This window comes from Equus quagga, chromosome 10 (assembly GCF_021613505.1).
Source record: "Equus quagga isolate Etosha38 chromosome 10, UCLA_HA_Equagga_1.0, whole genome shotgun sequence".
Classification (NCBI taxonomy): Eukaryota; Metazoa; Chordata; class Mammalia; order Perissodactyla; family Equidae; genus Equus; species Equus quagga.
In genome coordinates, this window is record NC_060276.1 from 3,025,209 (window position 1) to 3,043,507 (window position 18,299).

The 18,299-nt window shown below is 48.1% G+C and overlaps 2 protein-coding genes across 2 annotated transcripts in view; one reads left to right on the top strand and one right to left on the bottom strand.

Moving 5' to 3' along the window:
• The window catches only part of TMEM185A (transmembrane protein 185A), a 38,032-nt gene extending 29,205 nt beyond the window's left edge, over positions 1–8,827 (bottom strand). Inside the window, exon 1 of the mRNA XM_046672568.1 lies at positions 8,648–8,827. Within this exon, the coding sequence (XP_046528524.1) occupies positions 8,648–8,685 (38 nt within the window). The 5' untranslated portion in view covers positions 8,686–8,827. The remainder of the gene's footprint in view (positions 1–8,647) is intronic.
• The window catches only part of GABRA3 (gamma-aminobutyric acid type A receptor subunit alpha3), a 321,718-nt gene that overhangs the window by 208,353 nt on the left and 95,066 nt on the right, over positions 1–18,299 (top strand). The window lies entirely within an intron of this gene.

Here is an 18,299-nt window from a genome sequence, read left to right on the forward strand (position 1 = left end):
GGGCTGTGATCCTGGAGGCCCCAGGAGGGAATGTTTCCCTGTTTTACCAGCTTCTAGAGGCCACCTCCTAGCTCCTTGGCTCATGGTCCCTTGCTCCAGTTTCAAAGCCAGCAGTGGAGAGTTGAGTCCTTCTCACATCGACTCACTCTGCCCTCCCCTCTTCTGCCTCCTTCTTCTACATTTAAGACCTGTGATCATGGGCCCAGCCAGAGAATCCAGAATAATCTCCCTATTTTTAGGTCAGTTGATTAGCAACCTTAATTTCATCTGCTACCTTATTTCCTCTTTGCCATGTAACAGAACATATTCCCAGGTTCCAAGGATTAGGATGTGGGCATATTTGGAGGGTTATTATTCTGCCTACCACAAGGCCTATAATAAGAAAGATCACTTACTGGATGAAAAACTAAAAACTAAATCTGTTGCATTCAAGAGTCACACTTGCAACCAATGTCAAAAACCAACCACAAGGAAGGAGATAACAAAGGTTTATTGTGCCTGGGTAAGGGCAAGAGAAGCAGTAATTTGATAAATTAGATGTCAAAGCAAAAAGTATTAAAATACTAAAACGACTAAGAAGGAAAATCTAAATAATGAAAACCTCACAACATGGCCACAGAATATGGAAATATCTGACAATTTTTCTTTTAAGAATAAACAGATATTTTCATTGTAGGCTTCTACATGCGTCTATTAAATCATGACAGATAAAGTAGACAAAGTTCCTAAGGAAACTATGGAAATAAACACTAGAGTAGATAAAAATAGCATGGTTCTACTGAGAGAATTAAGTAGCAGGACAACAAAATCTGCGTTCTTTACATGCATAAAGATTTTTCTAGAGGGAGAAAAAGGCCTTGGGGCACCGATACACAACAAACACAAATCTAATTTAAAATTTTAAAAAACTGAGTGCCGGCAACGTGTGGCATATATAAAGACGAGAAAGAAAAAGCCTCTGCCCTGAAGATGCTCAAAGACTAACAGGAGCAGAGGGGGATTCCTCAACAAGTAAATATATGTCACTGTAAAGCGGGACATGGCAGATGAATTTCCCAGGGAACGCTGGGAGGGGAGGTGGGATTTGGGCAGTAGGCTGGGGATAGGGAATTCCAGACAAAGGGGATAAGATTTTTAAAAGTGTGAGATAGTTTTTTGTATTCCAGGAGACTGGAACATGTGGAGTACATTCTGCAAATCTTGGGGGGCTGGGTGCTGAGGAGACAGGAGAAAAGGCACCGGAGGAAATAAGGGAAAGGTAAGCTGGGGTAAGAAGGTAGGGGGCGTTGAATATCAGGTAAAGCCCTGGGAATTTATTAATAGGCAATAGGGAGCCTCTAAAGGTTTTCTGAGCGAGAGTGCCAAAAAGCATAGAAGAGTGTCTAAGGTAGATTGTAACTGGCAGAGACTGGAGGCAGAAATTCTACACAATTCAAAATAAAACGGCAAAAATAGACTGAAAATTGCCTAACCATATGGATCTTTTTCAAAATTAACTTGTTGAGCAGTGTAGGGGAGTTGAAGAGATTATTTATGGAACTTTATTTGAGCTTCAGGTTCCTCATGAGCAAAATGCAGACACTTCTAGCTCTATCAGGCAATGCTGAGGTAAGGATTAAAGAACCCATCAGAAAGCACTGACTGCAGGGCTTGGCACCAAGCAGGTAATACTCAGTAAATGTTAGTTTCCTCCCTTAAGTAATGACTAAATTGAGGATGAAACAGAACGCTATTACAGAATATTTAAAATACTACTAAAACACAACTGCAACAGCAAAACACCTGGGCTGCCGGCAAAGCAAGACTCAGAGAAAATGTATCCACCCCAAAAAGGCAAATAAAAGCAAAAAAGAAAAGAACAAAAAGGCAAAGGGAAAACTAGTGAACTGAGTTTCTATCTAAGAAATTTAGGAGAAAAAAAAAAAACAATCAAAGGAGCCAAAATATGGAAATAATAAAACTAAATAAATAAAACGGAATTGATAAGTAACACCAATAGCTGGTTCTTTGAAAAAATGAACAAAATACAAAGTTGATCAAATAAAACAAATACAATCAGAAATTTTAAAAGAGGTAATTTATACTCACATTTTTAATTGGGGGAAGAAGGAATAGTATCTCAACTATACCAATACATTTGAAAGACAAGCAAAAAAGAAGACTGCATATCAAATAGGCAATTCCAAACCTGACGGGCAAGAAGAGAATATGACAGGGCAATAACACAGTGATAAGAGAATTTATTTTTAGAAAAGTTACAGTCAAAGCCTTTGAGTTACTTTTCAAGAAACATTCAGAGCAGAGTCCAAGTATAAAAATAGACTTTGCGTAATTCTCCACAAACCAGCACATGGAGGCTGCACTGGATATTCTGGCATCAACCACTATTTCCTAAATTTCTCTTTTCCAATTACAACTTGAAAATGGATTTATTCCACTCTCATCTGAATCTGTAATGCTAGTACATGATTACTAAGTAGTGTCACATGGGGCAAACTACAAAGCTAGTGTCCTCTCCGAAATTTATGTGGAGGTTTCTGCTTGAGGCTCAAGCACCTAGTAAAGGGATGACTCTGTGAGTGTGTAAGTTCTTGTATCTGTTTTCTGCAAATCAAAAGAATGCAAGTGGACTCTTTTTAGACCCATCGGTTTTCTCCAGTGAAAGCTGGTGGCTTAACTGGAGAAGGCACACGTGCACACACGCATGCTCTGGGTGACACATGACTGTGAGCGCCTCTTTGTCTACAACTTTAGAGATGGTTCCAACTGAAAAACTGCTAAGTGACACTTTTCCAAACTGTTAAAGGGACTGTACCTCTTATGCTGAGCAGAATCTTACTGACAACATTTAAAGTCTTTTAGTGGCGATTTTAACTGGTTTTATCAAGATGAAACATGTTTACGAGCATTTAACCAGCAGATATAGGAAAGCACAAAAGCCAAATAAAAACATATCACTCTTAAGGAAGACTAGAAAGAGCCCAGGCAGGCAGGAAGCTGGCCATTTATCAGCTATGCAATCATGGATGGGTCACTGTCTCCCTAAGCCTGTCTCTTCATCAGGTTGCTCATGTATCGATTCATTAAGATAAGGGAATGTGAAAGCCCTATGTAAATGATCAATTTTACCTCTTTTAGCTGCTACTAGCATTATAGAAGAGAAAAGTTGTAACAGTCTCATTTAGCAATCATTTTTCTCAATATTAGGTCACAACTGACAAAGTACAGATCATCAGTTATAAAGAGCCTATATACACAGTTCAATTCAAGGCTTTCATCTTAAATTCTAGTCACTTTCTACAGTACAATCTATGATCAGGCAAGGCAATTAGAAACCCCAAGCTCAATATGGGAAGCTTAACTTCTGGAGTCCTAGGACACCATCTAAAACTCCTCCAACTCACTGTCTCTCCCCTACAACAGAGAGTCTCCAATGTACATGTTATTTGTACTCAACATCCACTCATTCAGCACATTTATTGAATACCTCAACATCTTGGCCCACAAAGAACTCACAGCCAGGAAAAATATGCGCATAATTATCAAATAATGAGAATGATATCTTTAAAACCAGAAATTATGCATTCAAATGAGACTTGTCTCCTTTAAACAGTCCCCCTGGGAGGCAATGCACAAATTCCACTTCATTGCTCAAACCATCTTTGGAGCTTTCCTCCTGGAATTGCCTTGAGAGCCTGCAGTCTGTTCTTTTAAATACCTTCAGTGGTGCCAAATCCTCACCAAGAGTGAATTTGATTTTTGGAAATGGCCAAAAGTCAGTCAGAGCCAAGTTTAGTGAATAAGATGTGTGATCAAACGAGGTGGCACTATTTTGGTTCAAAAATGATATATGATTATAAAGCAATAAGATGGATTTCCTTATATGATTTGTAATCTGACTCCAAAGGAAATTCCCGATGAGTGACAAGGAGTGTAAGCAATGGGAAAGATATATATATCTCTCTTTTCCCTAAGTAACTTCTTTGAAGGATAATACTCACTTGGATGTGAAGGTCTGCTTTGTTTAATCACTTACAACCCATACATAGAAGGCTCCTTAGTATATTGGATCTACTGTGTCATGGGGTGACTGTCACTAAATTAGAGAGGGAGCATGGCATGCAGGAAAGAGTATAGGCTTCAGGAGGACACTGACTTGCATTAGAATCCTGACTTGGCCCCTTGTCCCCTCTGGAACTTTAGGGAAGTCACGAGCTCTCTAGGACTGCAAAACAAGGCTGATATCCAACTTGAAGAGTTGTTGTAAAGACTCATGATAACGGATACAAAGCACCGACATTCTGCCTGGCACGTGGTAAGTGCCCCATAAGTCACAGCTATTATTAATATTAACCTCAGTGTAACCAAGAGGCTTTTCTTACTATAAGTGGTTTGAGATGACAAAACAACAGATAAACAGACATTTGGGTGGTGAGTAGTTCATTAACAATACCAACATACACTCACTACTGATGGATCTGGAGCCTGCTATTTTTTAAAGAACAGTAATACGTAAATAATATTTGCAGTAATTGCTAACACTACGTGTAGTATTTTAAAATCACATGACACGTGTTGCTGGCACTGCTCCTACCACACTGACCTTTCACTACAGTCTGAACATACCAGGCCCTCCCATGCCCCAGTGCCTTTGCATACTTTGTCCCTCCTAAGATGCCTTTCCTGCCCCCTGGTTTGACAAAGCCCTGCAATTATGTCATTCAAGATTGAGCTGTAGAACCTTCCCTGCCTGCTCTAGATGGAATTAATAGCTCTGCCCCTTGTGCTCATACAGCATTTGGTTCCTGTCTCTGGAATGCCCTATCCTGTGTTGAATTTTAATTTCTCTATCTGTTTCTGCTTCTTCCGCTGGGCTTGAGCATGGAGAGGGACTATATCCCATTTATTTTCGCACTTAGAGCACCTAGCAATCTCTCGGCTCACAGTAGGAACTCGGGAGATGTTTGACGAATGAACACTTTCAGTATAAATGCATTACAAATGACTGCTGAAGGCCAGGTAGCTGCCTTTTGTTAACAACTACTAACAATCACATTCATTTTTTTCTGACTTCAAACAGGAGACAAGATAACTTACACAGACTCCAGAATGGCTTTGGAAGTTGCAGCACATGGAAGTTTCTAAATACTACTGACCTCCCCAGCATTACATACCCACATAGCAGAACCCCCGAGCAGCATTCCTCAGCCTTTGTCCCAGTCTAGCACACCTGCCAGAGCTCACTGGGGACAACTCAGAAGGCCTAGTAGAATTCTCACAGCCTTCCAGCACTGCCTGGTTACCAGGGCTGAATGGCCTTCTCTGAGCCAGCCACTCCACAAAGGTAGCAGAAAATCCCAAGGTTCCATGGTGTGGGCAGGGTGCCAGCTTAATGCAACCAACTCCCAAATCCCTATCTCCCAGAAATACCTCGGTATCAGGTTTGCCACGTCTGTATACTTCTAATAGCTTGCCTATTCAATTAATAGGGCTGCCTAGTTGTTAGGAAGCTTCAAGTATTCAGGGAAGGACCTGGTGGGTCCAGTATGTCTGTTTCAGCAAGTCTTAACCTGTGTAACTAAAATGAAGTTCATGATCAACCAGTTCTGTTCCAGGAAGTAGGCAGAGGGTCAGCTGGCAGCCCTGTGCAACTGAGTGCTGACACTTGTGAATCATTTTCTGTCACCACAGTTTTCCAGAACCTTGGCAATACAGCAGTGGGTTCAGACTTACCAAGATCAAAAGGTTGGAAAGGAAATCTGGAGCCACCACCCATGCCTTGGGCCCCATCAAACCATGATAGTGACTATTTCTGTGACACAGACATAATCTGCAAAGTAAAGGCAGCCACATTCTGCCTTGGGGTCACAGTCTTTCTTGTCTCTCCAATGAAATGGCTGCTTTCTGAAGGAAGGAATAGGATGAGAGGAAAGAGAACCAGGCCATAGACCACAAGGAAAGCAGTGATTGAAAGAAGCAGCTCTAGATTTCTCTTATAGGCTCTGGAGAGTAATTCATTCATTTATTCACTCATTCCACAAATATTTACTGAGCCAGTTACTATTACAGATATGCAGAATATTGTAATGAACAGAGTCATAGCTCTGGCCCCACGGAGATTATTGTTTAGTAGGGGAGACAGGCATTAATCAAATAAGCACACAGACAAATATAAGGGTACAAATAAGTGCTATGATGGAGGAGTACGGCATGCTCCAGATATTGTACAAACAGGGATCAGTGGACCCGGTCAGGGAAGTCAGAAAAGCTTCCTTCAGCAAGTAACAAGTAAGCTGAGATCTCAAGGATAACTAGGAGTTAACTAGGTCAGGAGGCAAGGAGAGGAGAGGGAAACATTCCTGACGAAGAAAACAGTACGTGCCAAGGTCCTGGAGTAGGAGGGAGATGTTGAACTGTCTCTGAATTAGCGGCAGGGAGCAAGGCAGGTTTGAGGCCCCGACACAAGGTACCTTCCTCACTCCCCTCAGTTTGCTCTCTAGCTCTCTGGAAAGCCCTCCTCAGCGTGCAACAAGAACAATGTCAAAAACCAGGTGTGCCCACAAGACATGACACACCACCAGCTAACAAATCAGCCTTGCCAATACTACCTGGCCACCACTGTGAGGTAACACTACTCACTCCTACTGACTCAACATTGAATCAGGAAAATGGCACCCTATAAAAGGTTTTTAAACTTTTCAGGTAGAGATGCATTTCAATCCTGGTAGAATGGAGACGTTGATAAATATGTTAATGATTACTATAAATCTGTTTTGATACCTAATATTTCATTGTAATTTTCATATACAAATTTTTTTGGGGGGAAAGCTACAGGAGAAAATGGTTAAGGATGTCATCTGTGCAGCACCATTTTGCTTTGGCAACTCTGTAAGCTGGTTATATTACTTGAGGCAGTTCGTTGTGACTTCTGAATTATCTGTCACCTTGCAAAACAGTCCTGGAACTTTCTGTTGTAAAGCACTTTGTAATCAATCATTAATTGGCCTCCCTATCCTGCTGAGGGATTATACTCATTCCTCAGATAAAACAGACAGATAAGTGAGTGGCCCAAGGACACAAAACAACTCAGCTTTTACTTATCTTTCTTATCACCCTCACCAAACAATTTAGACACACAAGGCCTGTCCAACTCCAGCACCAGTCCTGCTACTCTGCAGACCAATCCTAACCCCTAGGAGCAGCAGAGGAAGGCGCTGCAGTGAGTTCTCCGTCAGCTGCTCTCAACAAGCTCCTCTATGCAGAGTGCCTGCAAGGCCAACAATGATAGTGACTGCACTGATTGGGACATTGGCACTCTAGAGTATGAACTGGGTAGTGCTCAAAGAGGAATACGAACACCTAAGCAGTCACAATGGCTCATACCTTAAAATGTCACTGTCCCTAAGGAGACTGCACTCCCAAAACACACACACACAGACTATCCCAAGACTTCGTTTCATCCCCCATAAGCAGCCCAGAGAGTGGTCTCCACTGGGTGCCCAGAGTACAGTACTGCACAGTGCTGTAAATCATCTATTTACATACCTTTCTCCACTCCCAAGCTGGGACCTCCCAGCATCTGAAGCACCTAGCATAGGACCTAGCACACAAAAAAAGTTTACTGAGTGCATAGCGTCCCACCAGCAAATAAGGGAAATAGGTACTCCCTTCAAAGAAGAGTAGTGGCTTTAAGAGATTAGGCCAACTCCTTATTTTTCAGACGAGCAGAGAATCACCCAGTTACACATGGCCTGGTCTCCAACGCAGGTCTTTTGGCTCAGTTTAGTTCCAGAAACATTTTATAAGTGTCCACTATGTGTCAGATGGTGGGAGGTGCGGGGGATAGTGAGATGAACAGGAGATGGTCTCTACTTCAGGGAGCTCAAAGCCTGGGGGGAGGGAAAAGAGTTCCACAACACTTGGGCAAGTGCAAGAACAGACGATTCCCTAGCCAGTGTTCTCGCCACACTGTCCACTGGATATTCTCCATGTGGGAAACAGGACAGCAACATCTACTTCCTGTAAATAAATTTACAGTGAAGTCTGATGAGAAAACACATATGGAAAATTGTCAGGTTCACCCCCAAAGGCATTATGTAAGGTAGTGGCATACTCTGACACCTACTCCAAGGACTCGATGTTACAGGTACCAGTTCAACAAAGAAGCAAACAAATGAGGGATGGGCATACATCCAAGGAAAACCTCAGGGGCTGAGAAGAACTGGAGGAAACAGCTGGGGTGGGAGGGTCAAGCGAAAAAGCACTGGAGCGGGGAACGGAGGGCAGGCAGCAGAGTGCGAGAAGGGGGAATGGAGAGGGGCAAGTAGGGACAGCAACGAGGGAGGGCAAGCAGACACGCCGAGCATTCCCTCGGGGCGGGGCGGGGCTCGGGGCTGGGCGCTGGGTGCTGGGGCCGTGGCCGGGAGGTTCTAGAGGGGCGGCGGACCGGGGGGAGGGGAGGAGTGGTGCCTGTAGGCACCGGGCGCAGGAGGAGGTAGCGAGCCGGCGCCGAGGTTGACTGGGTTCCCGGAGAATGGCCGGCTCCAATAGGGAGGCTCGGGCAGGCGCCCGGGGCCGCAGCTGCCCCGCCGCCCGCCGCAGCATCACGCAAGCCGCGCCTCCCCGGAGCTGAGCCGACGGCCCTCACCTCGGGTTGAAGTCCTGGAAGAGGCCCCTCAGGTTCATGGCGGAGAACTTCGCGGCCGCGTCCTCCTCCTCCCCCCTCCCCCCGCGCCGCGCTGTCTGCGCGTTACAGCGGGTTCATGGTGCCAGCGCGAACAGCGTCGTCGCCGTCGCCGTCGCCGCCGCCGCCGCCCCGAGAAACCTGAGCCACCGCCTCCCGCCCCTCCTTCCGGGCTTCCGTAAGGCGGCCGCGCATGCGCCTGAGACCCGCAGGCTGGCCCTGGAAGCGCCGCGGTCGTGCGCGCCGCCGCCCTCCTGGTTCGCGGCGCCTGGAGGCCCTGACCTTGCGTCGCTGCGCGGGGGGCGGAGGAGACGGCGCGAGGGGTGAAGGCTGGGAGACGCAGGAGAGCCGAGGGGCGTTGTTGGCTGGGTGCAGGCCTGCGGGGACGGAGCGCGCCGCCCAGGAATCCCGCAGTGAGGTCTTCGCAGACACCTGTCTCCTTGGCCCGCACTGCCTTCTGGAGATTTCCCCCAGCGAGAACTGAGCTGTGGCGGGTAGTGGCCACGGGTGACACGTTGCATTTGGCGATCTCATCACAGGCTTCACCCGTCAAAAGCTGTCAGTGACTCCAAAGTCTGCATTTCAACTTCCCTCCCAAGGCCTAGGCCAGCACATGAAGATATGCTGCAGGCTTACCCTGCGCGAAAGTCATGTTTCCTCTCAACCACCTTGCCCTCCTGGGTTGCCTCTCTCCATTGGAGGTAGACTTATTCACAGGGGGATGCCCAACTGGAAATCTGGGAGTCATCCTCACTTTGCTAACCTAGTTCACAGACTCCTTGGCTCCTGCCTAGACTTTGTGGTCACCTCACACCTGGCCTCCTCCTCCACTCCAGGCCATTCTATTTATAACTGCCAGGTTCATCTTCCTTGGGCAAGTCAACATCTTTGAGCCTCAATTTTTCTCCTCTGCAAAATGGAGATGATAAAACCTACTTCCTAAACTTGGGAAGATTCAATGAGATAACATGCATAACTCACTACCTGGTGAACACTAGGTGCTCAAAGAATGTTGTTGCGATCTGGTGCTCTTTCAGGTGCCTGACTCCTCAAGGAGTCTATTTACTTTCAGAATTGGAACACAGGATAAGCTCACAGCAAGTGAGCTAGTCTCTTTTCTTCACTTCCGCCTGTTCTAAGAGTTTTGCATGAGCACAGCAATACCTTAGACATTAGTCTAGTATCATTATGGATAATAGTTGTACTTTGTTACAATAGCAGAGTTTCATGAATGGCAGTTTTGTGCGGGTTTATAAGGGTTACCCCTGGGGTCAGCTTGAGAAGATCACAACTATGATAGTCATACTTTGCCATGATGTATCACCTTTCTTCTGAGAACTTGAAAACATTTCACAAGTGGTAATTAGGCTTCCCAAACCCGCTGGGGAATGGATATTATTATATGAGTTGGTTTTAAGGATGAGTAACTTGAATCAAGTTTGTCAGCTGCTGAAGCACCAGAGAACCCTGTCTCAGTCTTGGTCCAGCTCCCCTGCGTATCCTCCGGGTGGAGTCCAGTGTCTACCCGTGAGAAGGTTCTCAATGAACATTTAAATACAGAAGAAAAAGCTGAGGTACAGAGAAGCTGATATAACGTGCCCTGAGCCTCTCAGCTAGTAAGGATGTAGGAGCAAAGATGCAACTTGGAGTCCTGCCGAACCTGCAGCCCATGCTGTAAAAAAGAGGCACTTGTGAGCCAGCCCTGATGGTTAAAGTTTGGTGCTCACTGCTTGGGGGGCCTGGGTTTGTTTCCTGATCACGGAACCACACCACACATCTGTCAGGTGCCATGCTGTGGTGGTAGCTCACGTAGAACTAGAACAATTTACAACTAGCATAGACAACCATGTACTGGGGCTTTGGGGAGTAAAAAAAGAGGAAGATTAGTGACAGATGTTAGCTCAGGGAGGATCTTTCCCTGCAAAAACAAAAAACAAAAAACAAAACAACTAGATATTAAAAAAAAAAGTTACTTGCCAGTGGCCAGATTGGCCAGCACCATCTGAATTACTGGTGGGCTCACCCCAAACAGGCATTAAGAGTGAGATTGTTTGTCAGTTAAGACACTTGAATAACAAACACTGTTGCTCTTGAAAGAGCTTCACAGAGACCAGGCAAGCTGCTCAGAGTCCAGAGCCTCGAGGGCAGTCACTACTTTGGTGAGGTCCCAAGGAGTCCCAGAGCTGAACCACTGCTCTGCAGGCCCCTAGTCTCCCCACAGATAACTAGACTGTTGGGGCTGCCTAGCCTGGGGAACAAGACACTAATATACAAACCAATTGTCAATGTATTCTTTTGCTCCGACAAGCCAAAATGCCAAGGGGAGCATATAGGCCTGTCCATGGGCAGATATGGGAAGAATTGGACTACTCCAAGCCCTCACATCCCCAGTCATTGAGAAGTGGATGTGCCTGGACTGCCTCAACTTCACTGGAGGCCCAGCCCTGTACTCTGCTAGTGCTCTCATGAAAATAAAAATCAGAACATCCAGGTGTCCCTCTTTTCCTTACTCCAGCAAGTGCAAAAGACCCTGCTGCCAATATGCTGCCCATCTCAGACCCCTTGCTCAGTGTCCCACACTGGGCAGAGGCCCAAAGCTTCACTGGCCTGTTTGGACAAAACCATGAGTGACCCAGACATTGAGGAAAGACCCTGAGCCTCACACAGGATGACACCCTCATCATCTCCTCTAGAAAACTTTGACTTGCCACCAAATTTCAGGGCCATCTTATTAGATGCTCCCAACATTCTTCATACAAAGAAATGGAATGGCTCTGAATTGAAAAAGCATGACCCCCAAATAAGCCAGAAAGCACATCCATGTGACGTTGGGGTGGACACATGTTACAGTGTTCCAGAAGTACCAGTGCATATCTGGACCATGGTTTTAAAGACTGCCTTGGATTTGTGCCACACTTCTGATAAGTTGGTGGCTTGTCCAATTCAACACTCACACTGGCTCCAATGTGATGGGGTGGAGAGCAGGCTTCTGAAGAGCAGGGCCCTGAAGAAGAGAATCCTGGTGCATTCAGATACTTTGGTCATAGAGGACATGGGTTAGGGAAGGACGTAGCTGTGGCCCACCTCTCCGCACCACCAGGACTCCTCCCCTGGGCTATGGCAGCAGAGTGGAGAGAGCATGGAATTAGAAGACTCAGATTGGCTTCACCACTGCTCCAGTGCAGGGAGGATCAGCTGGGATCCAATCCTGGGCAAGGCTGGTGGGCCTACTACAGAGTTCCTGGGGGATCAGCTTGACAATTTCTTTAGCCGGGAAATGTGAGATGCCGGCTGCAGGCTGACCCCCTCTTGACCCGAAATCTCCACTCTTAAGTTCCTGAAAGTCCACATCCTGAATGCCACCAATTAGGGAATCACTGGAGGCCCCAAGACTCCTGGGGACTCTACTTGTAAAATGCAGCCCCACTTCCTGAGATGGCCCTCTGTTTCTGGGGACTTTAGCTTGACTTTGGTAAATGTGTGGTTTCTGTTCCTGAGATCTCACTGGGAGGTGGTTGGAGTCTGGACAAGAGTGTGGTAGAATCCACGGCTGGATTTGGGGGCTGGGGAATTTGGAGAGGAGTCTGGGGGTCAATGGAAAGGACCGAGGAGGTGGTACCTATGGTTCTTCTTGGACTTGCAGCTGTCCTCAAGATTCTTCCAGAGCCCAGAAAGAGCCACCCCTCATCAGGGGCCTAAACTGCAGCTGTTGAGAGACAAGAGGGAGGGAAAGCAGTCCCAAGATCCTACTGGCCCACTTGTCACTGAGGGTGGCCCTGGAAGTGAGCGAGTCAGCATCCCCCCTGGAGCAAACTTCCTGCTGAAGGGAGCAGGGGCTATTTCCTGTTGGTAAGCAGGATGGGGAGTCTGTCTCTGGGCCTGCAGTGCCACTAGGGTATCCTTGTGCTTCCCCTCTGGGCCTCTCCTGCTGCCAGGCGCTCCAGGAAGGCTTCCCAGGTGAAGCGAGAGGCTCCTGGTCCCCCTCCTCCAGTGAGATGTGCCTGAAAAGCCCAGATGAAGTGCATGTGGCCAGGCATATGGGGCAGACAGGAAAGAACGTGCATGCCAGAGGTCACCAACCAACTGCCCATGCAATTCCCCTCTCTCCTCATGCCCATCCTGATGTCATTCCTGAGTCTTCACTCGCTGCTTGCCTCTTGTCCTTTCTGCTTCCACATTTGCTCTCTATAACTTTCCTCTGGGACCCTCTACCCTAACTAATCAGATGCCCCCTTCCTCCCCGTAGCTTCTCCTAATGCACTGGGGCAGCCTGTAACTTTCACTCCTTCCATCACCTTTCCAAAGTGTCTGCTTTGTGCCAAGCACTGTGGGAGGCACTGGGAACACACAAATAGGAATAATCAAAACGTAATGTTGTACATGGTAAGTTTCCAGGACGTGGGAACCGCTGAGTGAAATCTGAAAGGATACAAGGAAGATTTCAGGCCAGGAAGAGAAGAAAGGGGATTTCAGGCAGAGGGAATAACACTTGCAAAGGCATAGAAGTCAGGGAGTGGAGGCAGGTGGACCTCTTTGGAGAAAAATGTCATCTACATTCATTCTCTGCAGAGTTTCTGAAGCACCCTCCTTTCAGGCAGGTCCTCCAATCTTAGATCTGAGAGCTCATGGCAAAATTGTTTTCTCTAGACTCACCCCTGCAACAGAAGAGGACTCAGCCTAGACTGTACCAGACTGTGTGCAAACAGTACACAGAGCCAGGCAGTGTGAAGCAACAGCTCAATGAGGTTGTTCCATACATTTGTAATACAGGTAGATTGCTTTGTCACAGTGTCCAGTCTATCCTAGGATCCTGCGACCTCCTAAATTGTTTGTTTTCTCCAGTACCATGGAAAGCACGCTCTGCCCTGCCCTGGCCTACTTGCGGTCCAGCAGGTGATCCCCTAGGCCTCTATGCCCTGAGGACTCAGCTCAGGAGGCCCGTGAGCTACCTGCTACCTCCCTGCAACCCTGCAGCCCGGTATATGGTAAGTGCTCAGGGAGTGCTCATGAAATGAATATGGGAGTCGGACCTTCCCAAGGGCCCTTCAAACAAGCAGTTCTCCCTCTCCCATGCCTCAAACTGGGTACCCTTCATCTGCCAGAACAATGAATTTTTCTTCCTAAGTTTCTAGTAGCTGCAGGCATTATGTGTGGGCAGCCAAACTCCCATTTTCCTACCAGATTCTCCCAGGTCATTGACAAGCTGAGGCTTTTTGTGTCTTATAGAACAAGTTATACCATGTTTGCACAGCTCTAAGATGTGAGATGGGCCACGCATTTGATAATAGATTTTCAAATGAAAAAGAAAAATTGCATCAAGCAATGTACGTATGGATCATAAGATATATACTGATTCAGAAATATTAAAATGTGAGTGAGAAGGTACATCTTGGATGCTCAGTAATAATAGCTCCTTCTAACTGACTACCTTCTTTGAGCGAGGCATTTTATATACAAGGGAAACCTTGTATAATCTTTGTTAGGGGTATAATTATGCCCCCACCCCCAAAAGATAAGCTGAAGTCCTAATCCTCAGTAACTGGGAAGGTGAACTTATTTGGAAATAGGGTCTTTTTAGATGCAGTCAAGTTAAGATGAGGCCATTAGAGTGGGTCCTAGTGTAATATGATTGGTGCCCTTATAAGAAAAGGGAAAAATGGCCATAGACATATACAGAGGGAAGACAGCCATGTGGAAACAAAGGCAGAGACTGGAATGATGCAGCCACTCAAGGAACACATGAAGACACCGGAAGCTGGAAAAGGCAAGAAAGGATCCTCTCCCAGAGCCTTCAGAGGGAGCTTAGCCTTGCCAACACCTTGATTTTGGACTTTGACCCTCCAGAAATGTGAGAGAAGAAACTTCCTCCACCCCTCCCCCCCACCAAATTTGTGGTACCTGGTTCGGCAGCCCTAGGAAACTAAAACAATCTCAAGGCTCAGAAGTTGTACTGTTGTTCTTCCCATTATACAGATGAGGAAACAGAGAGCCTCACACAGCCCACATGGCCTCTCCTAGTGCCATCGGGCGCTGTCTCTCCTGACATGGAGACAGGGGCGTTGGAGGAAAGGTAGGGTCTAGGACAGAGGGTGTGACGATGGAGAAGGCTCTAGTGGGACATGCGTGTTGGAAGTGTGGCCCTCTGAAGGCTGCTCCTATTTTCAGGCATGAGCCATGCTCTCCCAGTCACATGCCCAGTCTGCTCCCCTTCTCTCCCAGCTGACTTGGGGCCCGACGTTCTCCTGCAGGCTCACTCCCGTGGGCAGGCTAGACATCAGACACATGGCAGGGCAGCAGTCCGTTGCACAGAGTCCACAGGGCCAGAGACTCTCGTGCATGCACACGGGGGTAAGTATCTGTGGAGCCCTTTGCACAAGCCCTCCTTCTGGGTGCTGGGCAAACCTGGCTTTGCCTCCCAATGCTGTCTTGTGGGTGCCCCTTGGCATCACACCCTGCATCCTGCCACTAGCCCAGCCATATTCCTGTGCCCAACCCCAGCTCAGGGACTGAAAACAGGCAGAAACCTGGGACCCTGTACTTGCTCACGAAGGGCCCTGGGGAAGCTGCCAGTGGTATTTGCCACAGAGGAGGGCAGGTGAGAGCCAGGGAGGAGGTCAGCCCCTTGCCAAGGAGGCTGGAGTTCTGAGCAGGCTTCAGCCATGGTTGGGGAATGGGGGCTTCTCAGAGAAGCAGGATCATGGCTGAGACGCCTCACACAAGCCCCTCAGCGGGTAGGCTCAGGGCATCGGAGAGAATGTCAGAAACTTCCTGTTGATGGGCAGGGGAGCTGCTGTGTGCTCTGCCCTGCCCTATTCAGGACTTGCTGAGGCCCCGATGTCATGCGCCCACACAGAGGCTGCTGCGGAGGACGCTGCACCCTGGAAATGCCTCCCTGATGCACCCTGTGAGGCGCTTGGGGCATCCCGGCTGCTGCAGCCCTGTGGTCCATAGCCGCCCTGGGCGAGCGCTGTCCCACACCAGTCAGTTCCTTCCAAGAATGGGCACGCGTGTCCCTGCTTCCACCCTGGAGTGCCCCACAGGGGTCTGGTCCTGGGACTTGTCCCAAGAGCGCCCATTTCATGATACGGTCACGGTTACAGCTCACCTCCGGCTGCATCTGCTCCCACATTCCTCCCCTGGGGGAGTTCAAATGGGATCTGGCAGGTCCTCCTCCTTCCCCCACTCCTGGGACAGCTGACATTTTTCACAACCTGCCTCCTGGGACCCCAAAGCCCTCTGCTGCCTGGCTCATTTTCAAATCCACCTTTGAGTCTAGGGGTATGTGGGGCCTGGAGGAGCGTCCTGATGACCACCCCTGCCATCTGCTAGAGCCTTTTGTCTGTTTAGGGACACCAGGGTCCTGGCTGGCTCGGTGGGTGGTTGAGAAGACCCCGCTCTCCCCGTCTCTGGCTCAGCCTCAGAAAGCAAAACCTCATAGTCACGCTGACCAGGCCAACAGATTAATCAAATCTTTGGCATTACATAGGTAATTATTTGAAAATGTCTCATAAGCATAGTGATTTGTCAAACATTCACATGGCAGTGATTATTATTTACACCCACTAGGAGACTCAGCAAAAGGCTACATCACGTCCTGCCAGCTCTCCCTGAACTACAGCTGTGCTGAAAGAGGATTCTTATCTGGGGACGTCCAAATATAGATATATGGACAAGAACATCGGCACTGGGGACTGAGCAGTTGTCAGCGGGGAGACAGGCAGGGCAAAGCCCCACGCTGGGCAGACCCAGGAGGGCTGGCTGGGGAGAGAGTGGGCAGAGCGGACAGCAGGGGTGATGGGGCTTCCGGGCTGGCCTCCAGGAGGAGGGCAGCCCCAATCCCTACAGGGCCATTAGGCAGCTGGCTGCCGGCCTCCTAATAGAGACACATCACAGTCCTGAGGGGACTGAGGGGAGTAGCACAGGGGCCTAAGGGAGCAGGTGGCATGGAGGAATTCCTGCAGCCAGCTTCCTGTGGGGTGGCTCCTCTTTTGAACACCTCCACCCCGGTCCAGGGCCTCAAAGGCACAGAATCTGGCATCTCATCTCTAAGGGTCCAATGTGCATGGCTTAAGTCCATGTGTAAGGAAACAGTGTGGTCAGTGTCCTGTGTTGTCACAGCTTGATAATTAATCCATGGCCCCCAGGGTGCCCTCTATAGAAACAGCTGTGACAAACAAGGCATCTGCTGCTATTGCTGGCAAAGGGTCCTCACAGGACCCTTCCTAAGCACAAGAGAACTGGCAGTGCAGTATCCCCATTAGTCCAGGGAAGAGAGGAAGACAAGGTGTGGGGGAGCCCTTGACATCTCTCCAACGTCTACTACCATTGCATAATAGATGCTCAACAAAAAGCAGCTGTTATAATTTATTATGACAAAATCTCCGTCAGTTCTGGGAGGGGTTTCTGAGAAAGTCAAATTTGCCCTGAAATTCTCCACCTTTTGCACGTGCCCACCTACAATGTGGCAGGTGCTTCAAATCCAAGGTCACGTCTAACTTTCACATTATCCTCCAGGTCTCAGCAGGGAGAGACTGCCCTCTTCACTCCACAGCACAGTCTTAGCCTGGGAGTCTCTGCTACCGTCCACATTGCTGAACGGGCCCGAACACGTGGACACGGGCGCATACTGGATCTTTACTGGTCAGTAGTCATTTCCAGGATGATTTTGACCCCGGCTCCTACCACTCTCTCCTCTGGAAATTTTTGCTTTCCATGACATCTCAGAGAATTTGCAGCTCAATTGGAAACTGACTAGAAACTCAGCCCCAATTGCTGCTCTGCATGGTTCCCTCCCTGAGGCTGTATTATTCCATTTCAGTGTGGGGTCTTCCCCAGCCAGGGGCACCTAACTCAAAGCTCCCAGAATTCCCGTCAAAGACGGCCTCCTTTCCTCTGTTGCCGCCCCTCTTCCATGCAACCCAAGTATGTTCATTCATTTAACCTCAGGAAAATCTAGCCCTTGCTTACAGATGGTCAAAATAAACTTCAGGTAGCGGAAATCAAAGGTCATTTCAATGCAGTTAGTTTGGATTTCCCAGGCCATGGAGGAGAGCGCCTGTTCAGCCACTCCTGGGCATCACTACAAGGAGCAAGAAACTTATTTCTCAGGAATCGTTGCAGACTGTGGGTTTTAAACACCTTGTTCTACACTGTTGTTCATCTGCAACATGACAAGTGCCCAGGACACCCTCCCTTCCTGCCCAAGTGACGATTTCTCTGCTTTACCCACGATCCAAAAGAAACTCTTCAGAGCAATTTTCCATTTCAGACTTGGCCCTCAGCCCTAAGACACACTGTGAGTCTGGCCATTACCACCACCGAGCTTCATGACAATCAACTCCCACAGAAGGAATCGCAGTTTCCCGAAGCCCACACTGCCCCGGCTCCGGGTGTTTACACGTGAGCGCGCTCCCCTGGGGCCGCACCACCACCCACCTACTTTGACTTGTCCAGGGGCCTATACCTCACCATCTTCCTTGAGGACTGCGGCTCCCAGACTCTCATTCTACGGGTAGGGAGTGCCCCACGTATCCTCTGTCCCCACTAATGACACAGGGCCTTCCAGAGGGCAGAGACTCAGCAAAACATTGGGGAAGAAAAGAGCCAGTGAGCAGGG